The 22,612-nt window shown below is 30.8% G+C and overlaps 1 protein-coding gene and 1 long non-coding RNA gene across 12 annotated transcripts in view; one reads left to right on the top strand and one right to left on the bottom strand.

Annotated features, from left to right (window-relative positions):
- LOC127698553 (uncharacterized) overlaps window positions 1-22,303 on the top strand; it is a 46,934-nt gene extending 24,631 nt beyond the window's left edge. For 8 of the 11 annotated variants that reach the window (XM_052202048.1, XM_052202047.1, XM_052202044.1 and 5 more), the window contains 12 exons: window positions 1,333-1,478; window positions 1,767-1,873; window positions 2,346-2,485; window positions 3,198-3,234; window positions 3,899-3,964; window positions 8,024-8,292; window positions 8,793-8,900; window positions 9,951-10,034; window positions 10,309-10,457; window positions 11,021-11,167; window positions 11,955-13,805; window positions 18,116-22,303. In XM_052202048.1, coding sequence (XP_052058008.1) covers window positions 1,333-1,478; window positions 1,767-1,873; window positions 2,346-2,485; window positions 3,198-3,234; window positions 3,899-3,964; window positions 8,024-8,292; window positions 8,793-8,900; window positions 9,951-10,034; window positions 10,309-10,457; window positions 11,021-11,167; window positions 11,955-13,805; window positions 18,116-18,329 — 3,318 coding nt within the window. In that variant the 3' untranslated portion in view covers window positions 18,330-22,303. Of the gene's footprint in view, window positions 1-1,332; window positions 1,479-1,766; window positions 1,874-2,345; window positions 2,486-3,197; window positions 3,235-3,898; window positions 3,965-8,023; window positions 8,293-8,792; window positions 8,901-9,950; window positions 10,035-10,308; window positions 10,458-11,020; window positions 11,168-11,954; window positions 13,806-14,583; window positions 14,615-14,770; window positions 14,808-18,115 lie in introns of all 11 variants that reach the window. The other 3 variants (XM_052202046.1, XM_052202050.1, XM_052202045.1) reach the window with 3 other exon arrangements.
- On the bottom strand, window positions 5,887-6,770 carry LOC127698592 (uncharacterized). Its single transcript, XR_007980897.1, has 2 exons — window positions 6,725-6,770; window positions 5,887-6,577 (listed from the first exon to the last, which is right to left on the bottom strand). It is a non-coding gene; the product is annotated as an uncharacterized LOC127698592 (long non-coding RNA).
- Window positions 22,304-22,612: the final 309 nt, after the last annotated feature.

Here is a 22,612-nt window from a genome sequence, read left to right as displayed (position 1 = left end):
ACCATTTTATACATGATTGTACAATTAGATATTGATGGTTAAAATGGTAATTTTGATTTATTGATAATTTTCTGAACTATTTATGAACCTTTGTATCGATCAACTAAAGGATGAAAACAATCTTTTCATGGGTGAAAAGCCTTAAGAATTACAAATAGTTCTGAGTGATTAGAAAACTTAGCAGTTGAAGGATTTTCTTTAAGTGTAAAAGGATAAGCAAGCTATGAAAAGAAACCAATTAATTCATAATAACCTCATAATCAGGTTTAATATGTTGGATCAAATTTTTTTTAAATATATTTGTTGCTGAGAAATACAAGATTAACTTGAGGAATCCTAAAGGCATGATGAATATATTTATTTTATTGATAAGTAAATGTGAAATGCATATTTGCATATTTAAATCACGTTTTATGATAGACCATTTACCCTCAACAAAAGCATAATGGTTTCCTGAGCTATGTCTATACCGGAAAATAAAAAAAAAAAAAATACTGTAAAAGTTTTTTTTTGTCATAATTTTTCATAGTTAGTTGAAAAATCATTGGTTCATGGGTTTCAAAATTTACAAATGAATAAAATTAGTGGAAAGTATGTACTTGGTTTTTTTACCAATTGCATATCAGTAATCCATGACAATTGACATTCAATGTACAACAGAACAGTCACAATACTTATGTATATGTTGACCCGTCTGTTTAAAAGGTTTTTAATGTTAAGTCAAAACATTTTTATGGACATTGTAAGTTTGAATACTGCAAAGTAAGAAAAAAATATCACAGTTTTTAATACATTTCTTTAGTTAAAATTTTAAAAGGCCTATTTGAAATCCAAAGTAGACTTTTACCTTTGAACCTGAGTGTATGTCATAGACTGTTACTTCTACATTTATTTCTGTAAAGCATGTACATTAGACTAACATCCAATTACATTTATATCTGTAAAGCATGTACATCTGACTAACATCCAATTACATTTATTTCTGTAAAGCATGTACACCTGACTAACATCCAATTACATTTATTTCTGTAAAGCATGTACATCTGACTAACATCCAATTACATTTATTTCTGTAAAGCATGTACATCTGACTAACATCCAATTACATTTATTTCTGTAAAGCATGTGCATCTGACTAACATCCAATTACATTTATTTCTGTAAAGCATGTACATTAGACTAACATCCAATTGTCCCCATGAATTGTTTCCATTTGAGAAATAGACTTGATATTAAACAGTAATCTGCATGTAAATATATTTCTGGTTACTGAAACATAATATGCATAGTATTCGAAGATATTTCTATACCTTTTTACCTCTTTCATTGTAGGAAGACATCAAATCTTTTTCATCTCAGTTGAATGAAGTGAGTGACACCCAGAAGAATTTAGAAGAAAAAGTAAACAGTATGGAGTGGAATAGTAAAAACTTTATTAAGGAAGAACTTGAAAGACGTGGAATTTCTGATAAAAACAGGTAATGTACAAATAAATCAACTTCGCTTTAATCATCATTCTTTCCAGGACGTAAATCTAATCATGGCTGCTGCTACTATAAACAAAACATTAAGAATGATAAGATGAAATTAATTCATAGGAGTGCAGATTGAGGAGGTTTTATTTTTTCTGTCTATCCTGTTCCAAATATTTTCTAATGTGCATCTGGGTTGTTTTATGCAAATTTCCAGTATGAAAATATACTGATAATATTAATTTGACAATTGTTTTAGTATTTTTATAATGATGGTACTTTTTTGTCTTCTAGGTCATCCCCAGCACCAGGTCGTAGTAAGCGGTCTCCTAGTCCAACAAAAGATGTATCCCCAATGGTTCATCCATACCTAGCAAGCTTACAGCAACAGCAACAGAAAAGTTTGTGTGTTTATAAATATGGTTGTATTTGAACAGAAGGGATGTGGTGTAATATATATAAATAAGGCAAATTATTGTGATAGACAGCATAACATATAGATATATATATTGATTCAATTATATTTTCTATACATTAACAAAAAAAAGTATCTGTGACCACAAATTAATTTAGAGATTTTGAAATTGCATTATGCCTTCTCCCAACAAAAAAATATAAATGATAAACTCAGATTGTATGTTGAAAATTATTTATGCCACAACTCTAGTTCTTGTATAAAACTTTACAGCTCATTACATTTAACTGTATAGTTGCCTTGCTTTTTATGAGGAAGGTTTTATCATGAGAACAAAAAAACAACAACAAACAAACAAAACAACCCAGTATCTGTCACAAAAGCTTGTAGCCTCTACTAAAAATCAATAAAGTTTACAAAACTACTTATGTATCCATGATGCTTCTATAATTATACAGATATTGAAGAAGATAACCAATCCATAACAGCATTAGCTTGTAAGAGTTTGAATTTGTCTCAGGCTCTACATGAGAAGTGTTTACATCTAGACATGTCAGTATCTACCAGTGATGAGGAGGAAGCTGTCAGAATGTCCAAGGTAGGTCAGGGTAGATAACTCAGCTTAACTTTATCACATTCCCACCAATTTAATGTGTAAAGCCTGATTTTACAGTTTCATGATTTATTATCTTTCTTTTAGCATATTTTTAATGCACACACATTTATGGATATATTTTGCATATATATATATGTATAAATTTTATTGGGCAATTTTATTCCTGTTGTTAATAAAACCATAACAGTAGTTATTTTTGATTTCCACAATAACTATAAATTGGTATGGTAAAACTTCTTGATGCTGTACTAGAAAAATAGTTATTTTAATGTGTCTTTATTTAAAACTGCAATTTATAATATTGAATACAGTCCAACTAGACTAAACCTGACTTGATGCAAAGTCCCTGTACATACCAACATTAATATATTTTTAACCTGTAAAAGCAGAACCCGGGTCTAAAACAAACATGATCCGCTGACCTTTAAGAAGTTTGGAATAGACAGGTTTAGGTTTCACTGTATAACATTATGATTATTTTAAATAAGTATTGAAAAGTGAAAAACAAAATATTAAAACAGAAATATTATTAAAAAATGTTTAGTTTTCCCTCTTACAGTTGCTTTTCTGAGGTTTAAACTAATGGTCAAGTTTCTGTCAAATAAATATTTTTGGATTGTGAAAATTTGCAGCTGTCAAAACAGGACATATATAATTACAACTTCTTGATAGTTTTATGGCATTACAATTTCAGATGCCTCCATTTCCTGTAGCAGTGAAAGAATCAAGCTGTAAGTTGCAAAGAAATCAGAAAAGATTCATATATATATATATATATATATATATATATATATATATATACATAAGATATAGAATATATTTATCTAAAATTATAACTAATTTGATTTCGTTGTGAAAAATGTGTGGAAATAAATGAAAAAGTATTCAGGTGGATTTAAATAATGGAATTTTAATCTGTATACATACATATTTTGATTAGGAGTTTAAAATCCTTTTGATTGAAATATAAATATTTTACATCACATATTTGTTAGCTTGTTTAGTGTTTAAATGTTCATATCAGTTTCTTTATTTTAAGTTAATGGTTAAAATGCACAGATTAGAATTAAAGGACAAATGGCATTACGGAACATATTTGACCCAAATATGGCTAAATAAACAAAAAATTTCCTTCATACTTTCTTCGTATGTCCTTGACAGATGTAAGAGAATTTAATCAACTATCTTGTTTCTTCATTTTAAGTCCTACTAGTGCAGATAATTATTTTGGGTTAGATACAGATATTAATGCCCCTTGTCCTATTTATCACAACAGGGAACATCACCACTATCTTACCTTAATAGCCATCATGTTGTTATACTTATATTCCAATGCATGCTTTTAATGTTGGTTTGCTAATTAACACCTGTTCAGTTTCACCTTCATTGTCACAGATTATCAGGAGACACGCCCATTTGCACAACAGAAAATCCCACCACACGAACAGCTTATGGAAGAAGGTAATACTCTTGCATGTTTTTCATATATAGTTTAGTTTTCATGCATGATGCTTCTATTTGTATTATACCATGATACCATGAATTGGATATCCTGTATCTGTAATGCCTTACCAAAAAAATCAAATTGCTCAAAGACCCCTCCTAAATTATTGGAAGCTATCGTATAAAACTGATTATTATATCTTGGTATGAAACCGATACACCCATCAGGTGTCCGCTTTTCAATACGCTTTACAGTTAAAATCAGAAATACAAAATATGTTTTTTATTCAAAACCTATACATTTAAGGTTGTGTGGGTTTTAATGGTTTAATTTTGCGAGATTATTATTATTATTCCAGGACACATGTCTTATTTACAATTATACACATTGTTGTTCAAGGTTACTTAATATGGTTGATGGTTCTATCTTTATCTAAATACATAACAGCAGAAGTATTTCTTATATTACAAAATAATATCCATGAATTTTTATTAATTAGTAATAATGATTGCCTGTTTTAACAGTCGTCAATATGATGAGCTATCTTAAAAATTCTCTAATTTATGGCTAAAATTCAAAATTAAAACTTAGCATTTCCAAGCACTAACTGTGTCACCTTATATGCATTGCCTATTCCATAGGACTTGACCTTTAACACACCATTGCTAATGGCTTCAAGATATCATAGAAGTTATAAAGTATTGAATATGTACTAACTTTCCTTTCACATTTCATTGCAGTTCTTAAATTGATACCATTACATCTCTCTAAGTATGAAAACACTTAGTGGAAGTTTTCCAGTAATTGTTTTCATCAATTTTCCATGTTTCGTATGCAACATAAGATAACAGTTTTTCAATGTGTGTGTTTTTACGTGCAATTGTAGAATGACAAACTCTAATAAAATTTGAACAAATGCCAATTCTGCAAACTAAGAATGCAAGTTTCATTAATTATTTACATTTGCAATATCCTACCATCAACATGTGAACAGAAGTTAAAATAATGAAATAACTTATAGAATAGGAGCTACAACCTTGAGTATACAATGACAACAAAATACTTCCATAGAACTTTATAAAAAAACTTCATTTTTATATGCCCGTTTATTATATACTTAGTAGTAAATACAGATAAATTGTATGTGTAATACAATCATTGGCAATCGTGCTGTATCAACCACCCGTGATGATATCGATATCAGCACGGTTGCAAAGGCTTTATCACACCTTTAATCTGTATGACATCACGTCATCGATTGCAGTGAAAAGGCTTTATCAAACCCCTAATCTGTATGACGTAATTTCAAACCTCCTTATCTGTATGACGTCATGTCCCATAAAAAACATCTACGTGAGGTATATGTATATAATAAAGTGTATATGATATGGCGTTTTCAATATCACACACCGTATCAACCCTCAACCAATATAATCCCTCGAGCAGAGCTCTTGGGTTGATACGGATGTGATATTGAAAAAGCCATATGATATTACTTATTTACGGGACGTATTATGGTATACTGTCGTCCGTCGTCAACATGTCGGACAATAACTCAAAAACGCTTGAACCAATTCGCATGAAACTTTGGTGAATTATTTATATCTATTGATGTGAGCTCCCTTTCATTTTTTATAAATTTAAGATTTTAAGTTTCCGAGTTTTGGGTTTTTTTGTCGAGCCTGCGACTTTTGTCGCAGAAAGCTCGACATAGGGATAGCGATCCGGCGGCGGTGGCGGCGGCGGCTACGGCGGCGGCGGCGGCGTTAGCTAACTTCTTAAAAGCTTTATATTTTAGAAGATGGAAGACCTGGATGCTTCATACTTTGTATATGGATGCCTCATGTTACGAAGTTTCCGTCAGTCACATGTCCAATGTCCTTGACCTCGTTTTCATGGTTCAGTGACTACTTGAAAAAAAAGTTCAGATTTTTTGTAATGTTAAATTCTCTCTTATTATAAGTAATAGGATAACTATATTTGGTATGTGCGTACCTTGCAAGGTCCTCATGCCCGTCAGACAGTTTTCACTTGACCTCGACCTCATTTCATGGATCAGTGAACAAGGTTAAGTTTTCGTGGTCAAGTCCATATCTCAGATACTATAAGCAATAGGTCTAGTATATTCGGTGTATGGAAGGACTGTAAGGTGTACATGTCCAACTGGCAGGTGTCATCTGACCTTGACCTCATTTTCATGGTTCAGTGGTTATAGTTAAGTTTTTGTGTTTTGGTCTGTTTTTCTTATACTGTATGCAATAGGTCTTCTATATTTGGTGTATGGAATGATTGTAAGGTGTACATGTCTAGCTGGCAGGTGTCATCTGACCTTGACCTCATTTTCATGGTTCAGTGGTTATAGTTAAGTTTTTGTGTTTTGGTCTGTTTTTTCTTATACTGTATGCAATAGGTCTTCTATATTTGGTGTATGGAATGATTGTAAGGTGTACATGTCTAGCTGGCAGGTGTCATCTGACCTTGACCTCATTTTCATGGTTCAGTGGTCAAAGTTAAGTTTTTGAGTTTTTGTCTTTTTTTCTAATACTATATGCAATAGTTCAACTATATTTGGTGTATGGAATGATTGTAAGGTGTACATGTCTAGCTGGCAGGTGTCATCTGACCTTGACCTCATTTTCATGGTTCAGTGGTCAAAGTAAAGTTTTTGAGTTTTTGTCTTTTTTTCTAATACTATATGCAATAGTTCAACTATATTTGGTGTATGGAAATATTTTATGATCTATATGTCAGTCACGCAGGTTTTATTTGACCTTGACCTCATTTTCAAGGTTCATTGCTCAGTGTTAAGTTTTTGTGTTTTTGTCTGTTTTTCTTAAACTATAAGCAATAGGTCAACTATATTTGTTGTATGGAAGAATTGTTAGCTGTACATGCCTGCCTAGCATGGTTCAACTGACCTTGACCTTATTTTCATGGTTCATTGGTCAATGTTTAGTTTACTTGGTTAATGTTAAGTTTATGTGACAGTTGTAATAAAGCTTTATATTTAGGACTATCAACATAATATCAATGATTAGTAAAGAAGGCGAGACATTTCAGCGTGTGCAGTCTTGTTTCATTAACATAGGGGGATTTTCTAGTTTTCGGACAATAACTCAAAAAGGCTTTCACCAATTTGCAAGAAACTTTGGTGAATTGTTTATATCTATTGCCATGAGCTCCCTTTCGATTTTTATAAATTTTAGATTTTATGTTTCCGAGTTATGGGGTTTTATTCATTAAAAAAAGGGGGGTTTTCCAGTTTTCAGACAATAACTCAAAAATGCTTTCAGCAGTTTTCATGAAATTTGGTGACTGGTTTATATCTATTAAGATAACCTCCCTTTAGTTATCATGAATTTATGATATGACAATTAGAAGTTATTGAACTTTATTCTTTGAAAAAGTGTTGGGCGTATCATGCACTCATGGCGCAGCTGTTTATTAAAAGTAGCTGATCAATGGTAACTCATTTGCATCAAGTTTAATATGAATTCAATTTGTTAGTTGGTATTCTTTTCCAGTACTGTATAGATTATGTACATTGTATCTTACTTAGATGTATGTCTGTTTATGTGATTATAAACAATTACTGTCTTTTGATGAGGCATATAAGTGGTCTTATTGATAAAAATAATTTTATTGAGGTCAATGTTTGTTTTAAACAATTTTTGAAGGCTGTTGTCAATACTTTAAAAAAAAGTTATACCAAGTTGAATGAAACTATAGTTCAAAAATAGGTTGAAAAGTTATATTTTGATGAATAAAGAATTTTACTTTTAATTGGTGATTTGTTGTGTATATCATGTATATCACTTCTGCTCTATCTTTGCACACCATTACAGATTTTATAAGAATATAGTTCAAAAATGTACTAGTGAACCTGAAGTTTTTCTTGTAATGGATACATAAACAGTTTTATTTGAAAAAAAAATGTCATGTACTTTTATTTTGCCCAGCTCTAAAAAAAATTCCAATTGAATTGATGTTTGAAACACAAACAATTGGCTAGATGTTTCTTGAAAAAAACCAATGTCATGTCTCATAAATGAAATCCATAGTATTTATTGTTTCAGTACAAAGGGAGAAGATAGCACAAGAAATGGTGGATGCTGAAAAAAGTTACTGTTCACACTTATGGACAATTATAGATGGCTACATGAACACTTTACGACAAGAAGAATTAATGAGTTCTAGAGAACTATCTGAAATGTTTCCTCCAGTCATTCCACATATTTATGAACAACATTGTATAATGCTCAGGAAAATGGAAGAACGTTTGTTAAAATGGAAATACAGTGGGATTATGGGAGATTTGTATGTTAGATTAACCGATCCACAAAATGTAAGAAAAACAAATATCATCAAAAGCATTAACTATTTTAAAATCTATTTTTAAAAAACTTTGAGTAGTTGGTTTTTTACATTGTTTTTTTAAGCCTGTATGAGTGGACATCGATAAAACTATAAATTTCATTGGACATTAAAATTCATGGTTTTGATGAATCTTATAATAGACAAAAATAAGTTCCCCAAGTGTTTTTCATTAGACTGGAAGTTTGTGACCGAGTTTTTATTTAGCTGGTTAACATCCAACTGTTCAGACTACACTAACTTGTCACTATTTTGATATGGATTGTCAAGTTGTTTGCAAAATCAACAGAATGCATTATCTTTGTACAGCCATATGATAGATTGTTTCAACTTATTATGAACTCTGGCTTTTTTTCCTAAGTTAAACACATCAGATGTTATTTATAATAAAGTCACATGTCTCAGTAAAGGGGAGATAACCCATAATTACAGATCACTTGACTTCAAGTATTATTAATTTTGTATTTACAGATAGATGGTTTAGCTTTGTATAAAGATTATATCACAGAATTCCCATCAGTTATCAACAGTATGAACCTATGGTTTGCTCAGTCAGCAAGATTCAGGGATATTATGAGGGTAACTAGTTTTATATTTCTTTTAACTAGCTCATTGTCCCATTCACAGTTTTTATAAAATGAACATTGGATTTACAAACAGAAAATAAAAAGGTGAGGATTCATTTATTTTTGTGTTTATCAATTTTTGGGGGATCTTGGATACTTGTTTTCAAGGATTTGCCAAAAATTGCATACAATCCTATAAGGAATGTTTACCTCATTGAACACTTATATTCCCCATGAATTCCAGGAAAATTGGTACTCCACAAATAATAATGAATCCGCAGAACACGAAAATAGGTTCAATTTGTTTATCAATAAACGTTGCACTAAAAGGTATACAACAAATTGGAGCTGAAGACCATTTTTAGAAATATTGTACGTGTCATGTATCAATTAAATACATGTGTATGTTCAATTTTGTTCAGAATTTTACATTATACTGCAGTAAACTTTTAAGATACTTTTCTCAAGTTTACAGAATAAAATCAACCTTTACCCAAGTCAGTGCTTTACTTTTTGTCTTTAAAGTAATCACAAGATATATAATTTTAAGAAAAAGCATTTGATCAGGATAATGATGATATTTGATAACTAAACTAAAATCTTAAGTATGATTTCTTATCAATAAAATAGTTTACACCCTATTTACATAAGAGAGATCAGTCTGTACATCCATCTGTTTGTTCTTTTCTTCTTTCTGTCTGTCCATGTACCTTGTTAGCAAACTCCTCCTAATGGTCTTTGTAGATACTGATAGAATTTTACACAGTTGTAGAACACTATCCCAGTTCAGCATGTTCATGGGGGAGATAATCAGATTTACTTACTTCAATATTGTTGTTAACTGTGCTACCCTCTTAAAACAAAAGTATTTATTAACTTACTAAGGTGCAGAAATCTTGAAGGGTAATTATAAGATTGTTACTAAGAGTATGTTACGTATGTTTTTAGTATTGTACTTTAGTATTATATATTGACTGATATAATTCGTATACAAGATTTATATTCAGGTTTATCTTTTAAGGGAAATTAAATATGTTCAGTAATTGAATATTTATATTTTCAGAGTTCATGTTTAGCCTCATCCAGTATAGTACCATTGTTATTAGCTCCATTGCAACAGATACCTAAATACTCACTGCTTATAAAGGTTTGTTTTATAGTACCATTGTTATTAGCCCCATTGCAACAGATTTATCAATTTCATCTTTTAGCATTTTTTGATAGAATTTCTGTGAATTCATAAGGTCAGAAATAGTCTATTTAAACCCTGTTATTCAAATATTTAAAGGAAAAAAAGAAGTATAACCGGTATTTGATACCATATAGATATAGGAAGATGTGGTATGAGTCATATGTCTTGTAGCAAACAACTGATCATAATATTGTATGCTGATAAGAGCAATAATATTTTTGTTTTTCAGAATATGTTAAAGTTCACCAGTTCAGACCACCCAGACAGATATTATTTAGAATCATCATTATCAAGGTTAAAGAACTTCCTTAATACAATGAATGATGACCTTGAAGGTGCCATGCAGTTTCTTAACATCGGTAAACCCCCAATATCTCGGTAAGTGATAACATACTTTTATACCTTCTTAAACCATTGTATGACCTTCTGGTATTTCTGTATTTAGACAAACTTTCATTTATCACTACTGCCAATAGCAAATGCTGTAAATTCAGAATATAGTTAGCAAATTATTGAATTTATTATCTTTGAAATCATGTAGATACATAATGTAAGGTTTATTATTGTGACACCTGTAAAGTAGTAGAATATTCCAACCATATATTTAAATGCAAGCTGTAATTATTGTTGGTTCTTTTCTTCTGCATTTTCTGCATTAGCAAAAACATCACCTTAATTTCTGAATTTGCAGTGTATATATCTAAACTACATATCCAATAATAAACTACTCACTTGAGATTGTGGTTTATATAAATATTTCAGGTAAATGTTTTTCAGAGGAAATCTGTCAGTCAAGATGGAAATATTTTTCATGCTATGTGCATAGCCTCAAATGAAAGGGACTGCTGTAGATATTCCTGTTTCAGGTCAAAAGTTAGTGATATCTGTATCATATTAAAGAATGGCAGTGACACTTATAATGTATTTAATTCTATTGTTAGGTCTAGAGATAGTGGGAACTCTGTGAGATCACAGTCTAGTGGTAGTAGTTGTGAAGCTAATCGAGTGTCTAGTGCCAGAGATAGTGGGATCCATTCTAATGGTGAAGATATGGGAAGACATGCAGCATCTCCTGCTACTACTAGGAGGTCAATTTCTTATAAAATACATTTTTTAATTGGATAGATGACACTGATGTTATTATAGATAAATTTGCATGAAGATATGTGTTATAAAACTCAAGATTACAGCTGTACCTGATTAAAACACCTGCTTAACATAAAAAAAACATTCATTTTTCCTTTGTAAATGACGAAACAAGCTGAAATTGATTTAATGATTTTCACTTTTCACACTTGGAAAAAGTAGGGGTAAAAAATGTTAAGAGATCAGTTTAAATTCTTCATCCAGTTTCATAGAAGATGTACAAATATTTTGGTCATCTTGCATGAAGTGTTAAACTGGCATATAGTATGGTAAATGTTTGGGGAGTGCAGAGGGGTAAATGTGTTGTGTAATCTACTCCTTCTTTATTTTTCAACCCAGAACATTCAAACTTTTTTGGATATTTGCATATACATTTTTTATACGTTGAGATGTGAACATCACATCTATACATTTAAATATTTTTTTGTAGATTTTCCAGATGGTAAAATTTGGTCCATTTTAGCAGCATCCTTTATTGAGGTTATCCATTTTGTGTTATTAACTCATTCAAATACATTTAGATGCTCCCTCAAGCATTTCAAATACTATTAACCATTTATATAGCTTTTCAAATTACAAATATAAGTATTACAACCCAGACATTTGTGTTTTGAATCCAATTTAATTTTACTTTGAAATTTCAAGCCATTCACAATAGTTTACAGGCTGTTTGTATATTTTTGTCTTGATAATAAAGAAAGTAAAGTCCATCATTTATCTATTTGACAGGTATGTCCTACAGGTGCTAAGAGACCGAAGGGAAAGAGAACAGACCGGTGAACATTTTCATAATGGACCTGCAGTGAATCCAATGAGGCCTAATGTTCATGCATTTGGAAGTCATCCTGATCTAAGTGTACCAGAGTACCATGATTACTTTGGTAACGTTCGTCATGTACCTGCATACATGCCATATCAAAATGGACAGAAAATGTACTCAAGTTTAACAAAAATTCCAACAAAAAGTCCTGAAAGGAGTCAAGATAAGCCAGCACGTAAGATTAAGATACGTAAGAGACCAGATAGTCAGAAAAGTCTACCACTGCCAAATTCAAACTATCTTAGACCTCTTACCCCTCATTTACCTATTGGTGGTTTATCAAGTCATGATAGTTTTGATGATCAAGCTGTTCCTAGAAAGAAACAACCTAGCAGACGACAGATGCGACCAGCATCCTCCATTGATTTCTCACATGCAGATATTGAAAGACGTGAAATGTTTGCAAAAAGTTTCACAAATTCTGGAAATTTTAATCAGGAAGACTCTTATCAGAGAGGGCGTAATGAATTTTCTCCAGATATTTATGAAAGAAAGGAAAGCCACCAAGAAAGACTTTATCGTCAGAGTCAACTGAATTCACCACGAGGGCAGCCTGGAGAAGGTAGAGCAAGGAATGATTTACACATGTCTCTTCAGAAACTGTTAGCTGAACGACAAAAAGCAGATTTAGATAAACAGAGACAAGATAATTATGAGGAAAACCATCCATATGCAAACGATCCTCCATTCAGGCCTCTGGCATCAAGTTCTGTAGAGGAAAACATAGACATTAAAAATGAACCACCAAAACTTCCTCCAAAAAATACAGATCAAGTAGAAGATTATGGAATATTTGGAGATGATGATGAGGAGGAGGAGGATGAAGATGATTATGAATATGATGATGATTATCGTGACAGGAAACCAGTATCAGAAAACCAAAATGTATCAAGAATGCAAGAAGTATTAGAAAATTCAGATACATCGTCACCAGAGCCAGTGACAATTGAAAGTGAAGCAAGTGTTTCTCAATCACGATCAAAAGTTTATCAAATGGATTCTGATCATGAAGAACAGTCACTAACAGAGTCTTTGTCTCTTGATCATACCATTAGTGGTAGTTCAACACATGATCAGAATCTTAGTGCAAAAGGTGAAGAAAGTGAAAAATTGTCAAGTGAAGAAAAAAGTACAAAAAGAGACAGAAAAATGAGACCTGAAAATTTAGTCCCTATGAAACCTGAAAGGAGAAAAACTGTGGCTAGCACTAATCCTACTGAGGTAAAAAGTGAAGAGATTGACAGTGGAAGTGAAAGAAGGCATTCTTTTGTTCAAGGTCAAAAGCCTCCAGAAGAATTTAGAAAACCAGAAACAATTAATTCTGAATCTGATAAAAATCAGTTAAGTATTTTTACAGGAGAATCAGACAAGAGAATGACTAAACCATTGTCACTTAAAGCAAGACAAATGGATGCATTTAACATTGCACCTCCAAAGGAGGCAACTTTTTCTGCTTCTCAATTGAGGAGTCGTGAAGGAACAGCTAGAAAATTGCCACAAGTCAATGGACGATTTAGTGTTCCAGTGTTTGATTCGTCATATAAATCCAAAATTCCTACACCTCCACAGAGTCCTACAGACAGTAAATCTTCAAAAACAGGAAGTGTTAAAGAAACAAAAATCCCCGTTTACTCTCCATTAAAAAAGAAAGGAGAAAAATCTTCAATTGAAAATATATCCCGGTCAACAGAAGATGTGTCCAAGTTAAAAAAGAAAAGTCACTTCAAGGATTCAATCAAAAGCTTTTTTGGGAGGAAAAGGTATGATACAATTTAGATTTTATTACCGGTACATCAAAATGTGGCATGAGGTAAAATGGCAATGCTTCCTCAACTTTATGTTTAGTCTTAAATCTGCTTGCATGTCCTGTCTACACATTTTATAAAGAATGGTAGTATTAAAAGTGAACATTTTTCTTGTTCACAGTTTAAACTACAGATTCTGTTGACAAGAAGGAGCGTTAGATTATGTTTGTTGTTGTTATTGATAACATCTATAGGATAAATTTAACACCTTTGATAAAAAAACTATTTATTGAAAAGATATCTCTTATGAAAACAGATCCAAATATATATTTATTTCAATTAATGTTACAAAAAGTGCAGACATCTTTGTTCACAGATTTTGGGTGTTTTTCCATATCACATGCACAGTTATTAAGGTATGCGGACTATAATTAAAATGGTGATAAGATTTTCATTTTTTTTTAAAGACTAAATCAAAACTTGAGTTACACATGTATTAACTTTAGTTTGGAAAAAATGTGTTGTTCAAAGTAATGGGAAAACTTTATTAAGATCATTTTAAAGAATAAAAGTTTCCAAAGAATTAATATAAGTGTTTTCAGATGTTTGTCAAAGTAACGATGATTGCTTCTCATAGAAAAAATAGGTCTTTTCAAATAATCACATGGTCAATTGAATTCTGGATGCTTTAGAATACTGTTGCAAATTTACAAGGTGTATATTACTTCATGAAGGTAAATTTTAAATCAAGATGTCACCAATACAGTTCTATGAAGATATGATTTTGTTTTAGGTCGTCAATATCAAAAGAAATGGATATCTAGGTACAGCATGATTCTATTTTCAGTTCTTTGGTTCAGGATTTTTGTTCTGATTCCTGATTAATCATTTCAGATTCCACACATCACTTACTAACCTGTTTTGTTACATTTGTTTTATTTAATTTTCCAAAATTGCTTACATTTATTTTATTTTTGAAGACCGGGGAATGCAGAGGACTCAGGAAATTTTGAATTTGTATGTATAGCCTTTTTCTCCGGAGCTTAGGTCTTTAGCTTTGCTATGTTAGTTATATCAGTTATTTAGAATGTATCCAAGTAGTTTTCTGTAATTTTCAAATCTGTTTACTTTGTTATATTATTCCATTTATTTAGAAATTCTTGTAAGTAATTTTTATTTTACAAATCCATTTTAAAAGTGTTTTATAATTTACTGAGCTTTAAAATGACTATTAAATTTAGATATGAGAATAAATTTGATGTTCTTACACAACCCTTAGTGATCTTCATTGTAAGGCATGACTTATTATTTATTTAGCCATTGCTTAATGCATTTGAAGTCAGAATTACCAATGGATTTGTGTAAATGATTTTCCTATTTCAGTAAATCATGGTTGCAGTTATTTGATATATCGTCCTTGAATTAGCATTCTCACTTTGCATGTATCTATAATACACTTTATTTCACTTCCCTTTATAACATTATGTTGCACAATCTAATACATTTTATCATATACTTAAAAGTAAATACAAGTAAGTTATTGGTGTAATACAGTTAATGGCAATCGTTCTGTATCAGCCATACAGCCATACATGATGATATCAATATAAGTTGCAGTTGCATAGGCTTTTTTACCTACCTAATCTGTGTAACGTGTAAAGTGTATAAGATATGACTTTTTCAATATCACACACTGTTTCAACCCTCAACCAATATAAAACCAAGAGCAGAGCTTTATCAGTAAGATTATATTGGTGCCTCATGTTGATACTGCTCTGATATTGAAAAAAAAACATATAATATTTTCTAACCATAAAATCATAAATGCATTATAAAAATAGCTTGTATGATAAAGATCAAAATATATTTTATAAACATCTTCTTTCTTAGAATAATGAATGTGCTACTCAAATAAAATACAAATGCTAAAATACGCTAAATGTTTTTTTTACTAAAATATGCACTACTGTACAGATAAAATACTTAATTGATATGCTGAAATACAAATATTTAGATATGTCATACACATTGAATTAAGATGTTTATATATATTTAATGTTCACAAAATATACAGCTGACAGGTGGGCTGTACACAAGAAATACAAATGTTAAAGGAATAAAGTAGGTTGGTCTTTGAAAAACAACTATTTTAAAAAATATTATTCACAATTTTTGGATGGAATCCTAAGCTTCTGATTAGTGGTGACTTAGTAAGAAAAACAGAAAAAATTTAATTAATTATTTAGAAACTCTAGCAATAGCATGATTGTTAAACCAAGTAGGTCAACCAATATCAGTGATGACAAAAGCTTTCAATTAACACTGACTTTATCATGTAAACAAAATTTAAGAGGGGGATGGGTGGTTGTGGGTAAAATAATGGTATATTATATAGAAAATATTGCAATTATTTGTGGGTAAAATAATAATATACCATTATTTTACCCACAAATAATTGCAATATTTTCTATAAAAATCGCAACTGACATGCCTTAAACAGAGAGTTTGCATAGGAATTTCTTTCATTGATTCATTGCTTCATCAGTGCAGAAAATGTCAGAATTTTACAGCTTTCTGCAACATAATACCATTATGTGTTTTACATGTTTTATCTGTTTTCGCCATCTTGAAGCATTTATACTATTTGCTTGAACTGCAAAACATGGCCTGATCTTGAGAATAGATTCAAATTGTTTAAAGGGACACCTAATTTACTGCATTAAAGATATTAGTTATGACTGAAAAATTGCCAAATCGCCAATTGAGTTTTGAAAAGTAGAAAAAAGAAAAAAAAAAGGTGAAAATTATTGCCAAAGCAGGAGATATGATTAGAGATATTATTTGATTTTTGTCGAGCCTGTGACTTTTGTCGCAGAAAGCTCGACATAGGGATAGTGATCGGGCAGCGGCGTTAGCTGACTTCTTAAAAGCTTTATATTTTAGAAGCTAGAAGACCTGGATGCTTCAAACTTTATATATAGATGCCTTATGTTACGAAGTTTCCGTCTGTCATATGTCCATTGTCCTTGACCTCATTTTGATGGTTCAGTGACTACTATATTTGGTATATGGAATGATTGTAAGGTGTACCTGTCCAACTGGTAGGTGTCATTTTCATGGTTCAGTGGTCAAAGTAAGTTTTTGAATTTTGGTCTTTTTTTCTAATACTATATGCAATAGGTCAACTATATTTGGTGTATGGAAATATTTTATGATGTACATGTCAGTCTTGCAGGTTTTATTTGACCTTGACCTCATTTTCATGGTCCATTTCTTAGTGTGAAGTTTTTGTGTTTTGGTCTTTTTTTCTTCAACTATAAGCAATAGATCAACTATATTTTTTGTATGGAAAGATTGTAAGGTGTATATGTCTGTCTGGCAGGTATCATCTGACCTTGACCTCATTTTCATGGTTCATTGGTCAATGTTAAGTTTTCATGGTTAAGTTTGTTTCTTAGATACTATAAGCAATAGGTCAACTATATTAAATGCATACATTGATTGTAAGGTGTACATGTCTGGCATGGTAAATCTGACCTCGACCTCATTTTCATGGTTCAGACTGTTTTCTTAGAAACTATAAGCAATAGGTCAGCTATGTTCGGTTTATTGAATGATTGTAAGGTGTACATGTATTTCTCGTTTTGACCTCATTTTCTTGGATCATGTTAAGTTTATATGTTACTTGTAGTAAAGCTTTATATTTAGGACTATCAACATAAAATCAATGGTTAGTAAAGAAGGCGAGACATTTCACTCTTGTTAAATGATTGCTACAATCTAAAATTCTACAACAATTTAATTAAAATTATGTTAATTTTGTTTATTACATGTTAAAGAGAAGGATATTATAGTCTTATCACTTTAGTGCAGAAGTGTTTATGTTATGTCACTGTGAAGTCATAAACATGTTATCATTGAAATATTTGACAAACTTATGTCTTGTGAAAAGTCTGAGATATTTTATTTGATAGATTAATACTTTTAGGTTTTGATGTAGAATATTGAAATTTCTTTGACTATCATACAAAATTTTAAAACAGTTGTTTGAAATTAATTTGCTTTCAATACCTACATGTACATCCTTCACAAACTTTTCCTGTTTGTTTGTAACAATTTATTAATCCTCCACACCTGTACCGAGTTAGTTAGTTACAATTATTGAAAGAATATAATTTACGATTAATCTATTTGAACTAATGCAATCATGATTATTTGGGCAGACTTAGAACAATAGATGCTTTATTATGTTTAATTTGAAGATATCCTTTGAAAAAGGTAAATGTATGCAGTCTTTTATGAAGTATATTCATTTATATTTACAGGAAGACAGGCAAATACAAGTTTAAAGATCTTTCGGCATCAACAAATGACTTGTGGATGGGAGGATTTGATAATGTGATAGATATTGATATTTCAGATGATACTAACTCTATATACCATGAAGAATTTCTATCCACCTTTCCACGTACAGCATCAGCAAACAGAAATCCACCTCCTTACAATTATTTCGTTGAAGAACCTTGTAGTGCTGTCTGAATCTTGTACTAATAGATTTACATCTTGCATGATAGGGTATCCATGTGTTTGGGAAGAACAAGACTATTCATAATTATATAATTTTGATCCACCCATAGAATACAAAATTCAATTTTTTTATGCCCTTGCTGTAGCAGAGGGGTATTAAGTTTTACCCTTGTCCGTCCGTCCGTACATCCCAAAGTTGGTTTCCGTTCTCTAACTTAAGTTTGCCTCCTCCAAATTTTATGAAACTTATACACAATGCTCATTACCACAAAACACAGATCAAGTTTGAATTTTGGTGGTGTCACTTTAACCGTTCTAGAGTTATGCCCCTTTACAAATGGAAAAATTACTGAATTTTTCGTTTCTGTTCTCTAACTTAAGTTAGCCTCAACCAAATGTTATGAACTTACACACAACGCTTATTACCACAAAATACAGATCAAGTTTGAATTTTGGTGGTGTCACTTTTACTGTTCTAGGGTTGTGCCCCTTTACAAATGGAAAATTTGCTGAATTTATCGTTTCTGTTCTCTAACTTAAGTTTGCCTCAACCAAATTTTATGAAACTTATACACAATACTTATTACCACAAAACTCAGATCAAGTACAAATTTGGGTAGCGTCACTTTTACCGTTCTTCAGTTATGTCCCTTTATAACTTTATATGATATGCAAGCGGGGGCATCATCTGTGTCCCATGGACACATTCCCCATTTTTTTTACTTAAACTGTTTATGATGAAAAATACAAACAAAGTTTTACATTCTTAATGAGTCTAAACATTTTGAAATTAAATTAATTCTTTACTTTTTTTCTTGTTATAATACATAGTTTTGGCCTTCCTAAACACAATACATAATCGTCATTTATAAACATTTGTTTGCATGGGTCAACTGCATTCATCTCTCATGAGGTCACAATGATTATAATAAACTTCCAGGGGGGCATCTTGTTATTATTAATCGGTTGTTATACAACCATTTCAGCTGACATAATTTACATTCTTTTGAAGTTGAAAGACTTATCAAAAGTACAGTAAAGTAAACAATTTATGTCACCTGTATGGATAACACAGATTCGTGATATTAACCAGTAACATATTAAGAATTTTGTTAGAATTGAAGTAGAAGACTTTATTCCTTTAAAAAAATCTTAAAAATATTTTATTTGGTTATGAAAACAAAATCAGTGACCTCTTAGCTAGGGTTGATTTGCATAGGTTTCAAAAATAAACCTAAGGAGAGGAAATGGTTTCTATAAAGATGTAAACAAACTGCTTGTTCTTTCGAAATCTTATGCAACATAGTCTTCAAATGCTCAGTGTATTGATGCAGATCTTTGGGGTGATGATATGCTGTCTTGTATCTATTTTTGCTGAAACAAGCCCTGTGTATGTTTGCCATTATTAAAGTTTGTAAAGTTATGTCAGAACCTTTCCTCTCCTTGCACATTTTACCTTTCGTTATTTCATTATTTTGCATTAAAAAAGCATAATAAGCCTCTTGCATGTATTTCCAATTTCACATGCTGTTAAGGAAATCACAATTGTTCCATTAATGTGCTACATAAGAGAGAAAAACTCACATTATAAACTGAAATGTTTATCTGAACAAATCTTTGCAAAGTATAAGATTCTTGGAACAAATGAACTATAGCTAATTTTGTGAATTTTTTTCACATATATATACATATTGTTATGTATTTTTTGGATAAGGAGAGATAAGCACCTGAAGCAAATTGAATCATGTACAATTTATGCTATATACATTTAATCAACAATTTTATTTTTTCTGTAAAAATAAAGCATTTGTAATAACTATGCATTTAGAACAGACTTAAATCATCAACCCTGTTAGTAAAAGACACCAAATTGTATACATGTTTATAGTGCAATATTTATCATTGTTTACCAGTATTTGTTTATCATCATCCGTCCACATTGGAATCTTGTTTTAATATTAATTTGATTGCAAAATCATACATTTATTCATGTAAATTCTTTTATTCATTATAAGATTTATTGAAATTCCTTGAGAATGAATAGTAATTTATGGAACAATTTCTTCATAGAGGAAACAAGATTTATGTATACTTGATATACATCTATTTTTATAGTAAAGATATTATTGTTTGCTATATTTGATATTGTACTTTAGTCTATTCTGAGATAGTGGATTCTTTTTTAAATTCAAGGTTGAAACTATAAATAAAATAAAATCAGGTATTGAACAACATTTACATAGTTCAATTTAAAACAATTAGAATGCAAAATAACTACTTCTTGCCTAAATCTTAAGTGCCAAATCTAAAAATATGTGTATAGGTTTTTGTTATGATGTGTGTACTGTAGTTTGTTTCTTATTTGTAGGGGTCAGGGTCTTTGAAAGCTTTCAGAAGAATTATTTCAGTCATTGCACACTATAAAAGCCATTCTAGTTACTGTATGGCCTTTTTGTTAATCTCTCCATTTTAAAGGGTTCCAACTTGTTACACAGTTTATACAATTTGTAATTTAACATGTGTAATATAAAAATAAGAAGATGTGGTGTGATTGCTAATGAGATAACTCTCCAGCAGAGACCAAATGACATAGAACTTAACAACTATAGGTCACCGTACGGCCTTCAACAATAAGCAAAACCCATACCACATAGTAAGCTATAAACGGCCCCGAAATGAAGAATATATAACAATTCAGACAAGAAAATGAATGACGTGATTTATGTACAAAAAAATTACTATGATATACAGCAAAAAACGACAACCACTGACTAACATAAGTTTAGTTGCGATGCACTATTACATTTCAGTCATTTATGAATTTTAAATTAGTTAAAATTTCACCACAATGTTAAAAGAAACAAATGCAAAAGACAATTTTGACAAAAGAAAAAACCGAAAGGGCCATATAAATCATTAGTCTATGGACAAATGAATTCATGGCCAAAATAATTAAGACGAAAACAGCAGTCAAATACACGAAATAGAAAACTAGAGATTGTGGAACACAAAGACTACCACTGACTTGGGGGTTAAAATACAATTATTATATATAAAGAAATATTTTGTTTGCAATGCAGCAGAATGTCTTGTCATCTGTTATATGCAAGCGGGGGCATCAACCTCCATTTATTTAATAAAAATGATACCAGCAATTGTAACGGTAGCACTTAAATAGGTCTTGCCTATTTGGCAACTCTTTATTGTCTCAATACTCTTCTTGTCCAGTTTACCTAAAATTTAATACTAGTGTATTGGGTTCTGTTTTTGTGTATGTATTGGTGGGGGGGGGGGGGGGAATTCATTTGCATACTATTAAAGCTACTGTCTTTTGGTGTGCATAAAATGCATTCATGAATATTACACACACCTATTTTGGCCTTTGAAACTTGAGAAAAAATTACTTCTTTTGCATAACACTCAGGGACTTTCTTGAAAATCCCAACTTGAAACTCAATAATATGTCCATCGAAAAGTGATTTTACACAAATATTAAGAATTGTTAGGTATAATAAATTTTAAGATTAAAACTAAAGATAGATCTGTTATCAAGATTCTCAAAACTTATTACTGAACATGAATTATTTTCCTCAGTAAATATGTTGTTTAAAAATCTTTCATTAAGAATATACATGGCACTGATTCACATTTATGCATTTATACATTTTCTAACTGAATTATCATTGTGAAGTATATATGTACATATATCATTGGACCAGGTCATTAAAATTTTTAAGCAAATAAAGTCACATGTAGGAAGAAATAACTGATCTTTTCTACATACAGTGCGGTATTGATATTTTTATATTTATACATTCTTGTCTTCCATATTTATTTTTAGAATGCTATGTCATCAAATTTTTAACATCGAATTATAAATTAGATTTGTATTTATATTTTACAAAATATACAAATTATGTATAAAAATAATGTCATTATTTCAATATATATGTAAACCAATGAATTGATAAAAAGACTGAAATGATGATGTTGTTGAGTTGTGTAACCCCCTAAAATTAGTTTCATGTGGTTGTCTCTTGAATCACATGCTCATTTTGTTTTCTGATTTTTTGCACCTCCTATGTGGAAGAGTTAGTAAATGAGTGTTGTTGGTTCAAAATTTACAATGAAAAATTAATGAGTGAAGTTAGGGATTTCGAAATTATGTGGCAAGAAATATACCTTGTTGGATAAAATAATATGATGCTCACCTTTAGCTCTTATTCATTAATCAGTCTACAATCATACTGAAATAGACCATTACAACATTACTTCACAAGTACATTGTATAAATC

This window comes from Mytilus californianus, unplaced genomic scaffold (genome assembly GCF_021869535.1).
Source record: "Mytilus californianus isolate M0D057914Y unplaced genomic scaffold, xbMytCali1.0.p SCAF_4, whole genome shotgun sequence".
Classification (NCBI taxonomy): domain Eukaryota; kingdom Metazoa; phylum Mollusca; class Bivalvia; order Mytilida; family Mytilidae; genus Mytilus; species Mytilus californianus.
The sequence above is the reverse complement of the archived record's forward strand: the minus strand, read 5'-3'. Positions and strand labels throughout refer to the sequence as shown.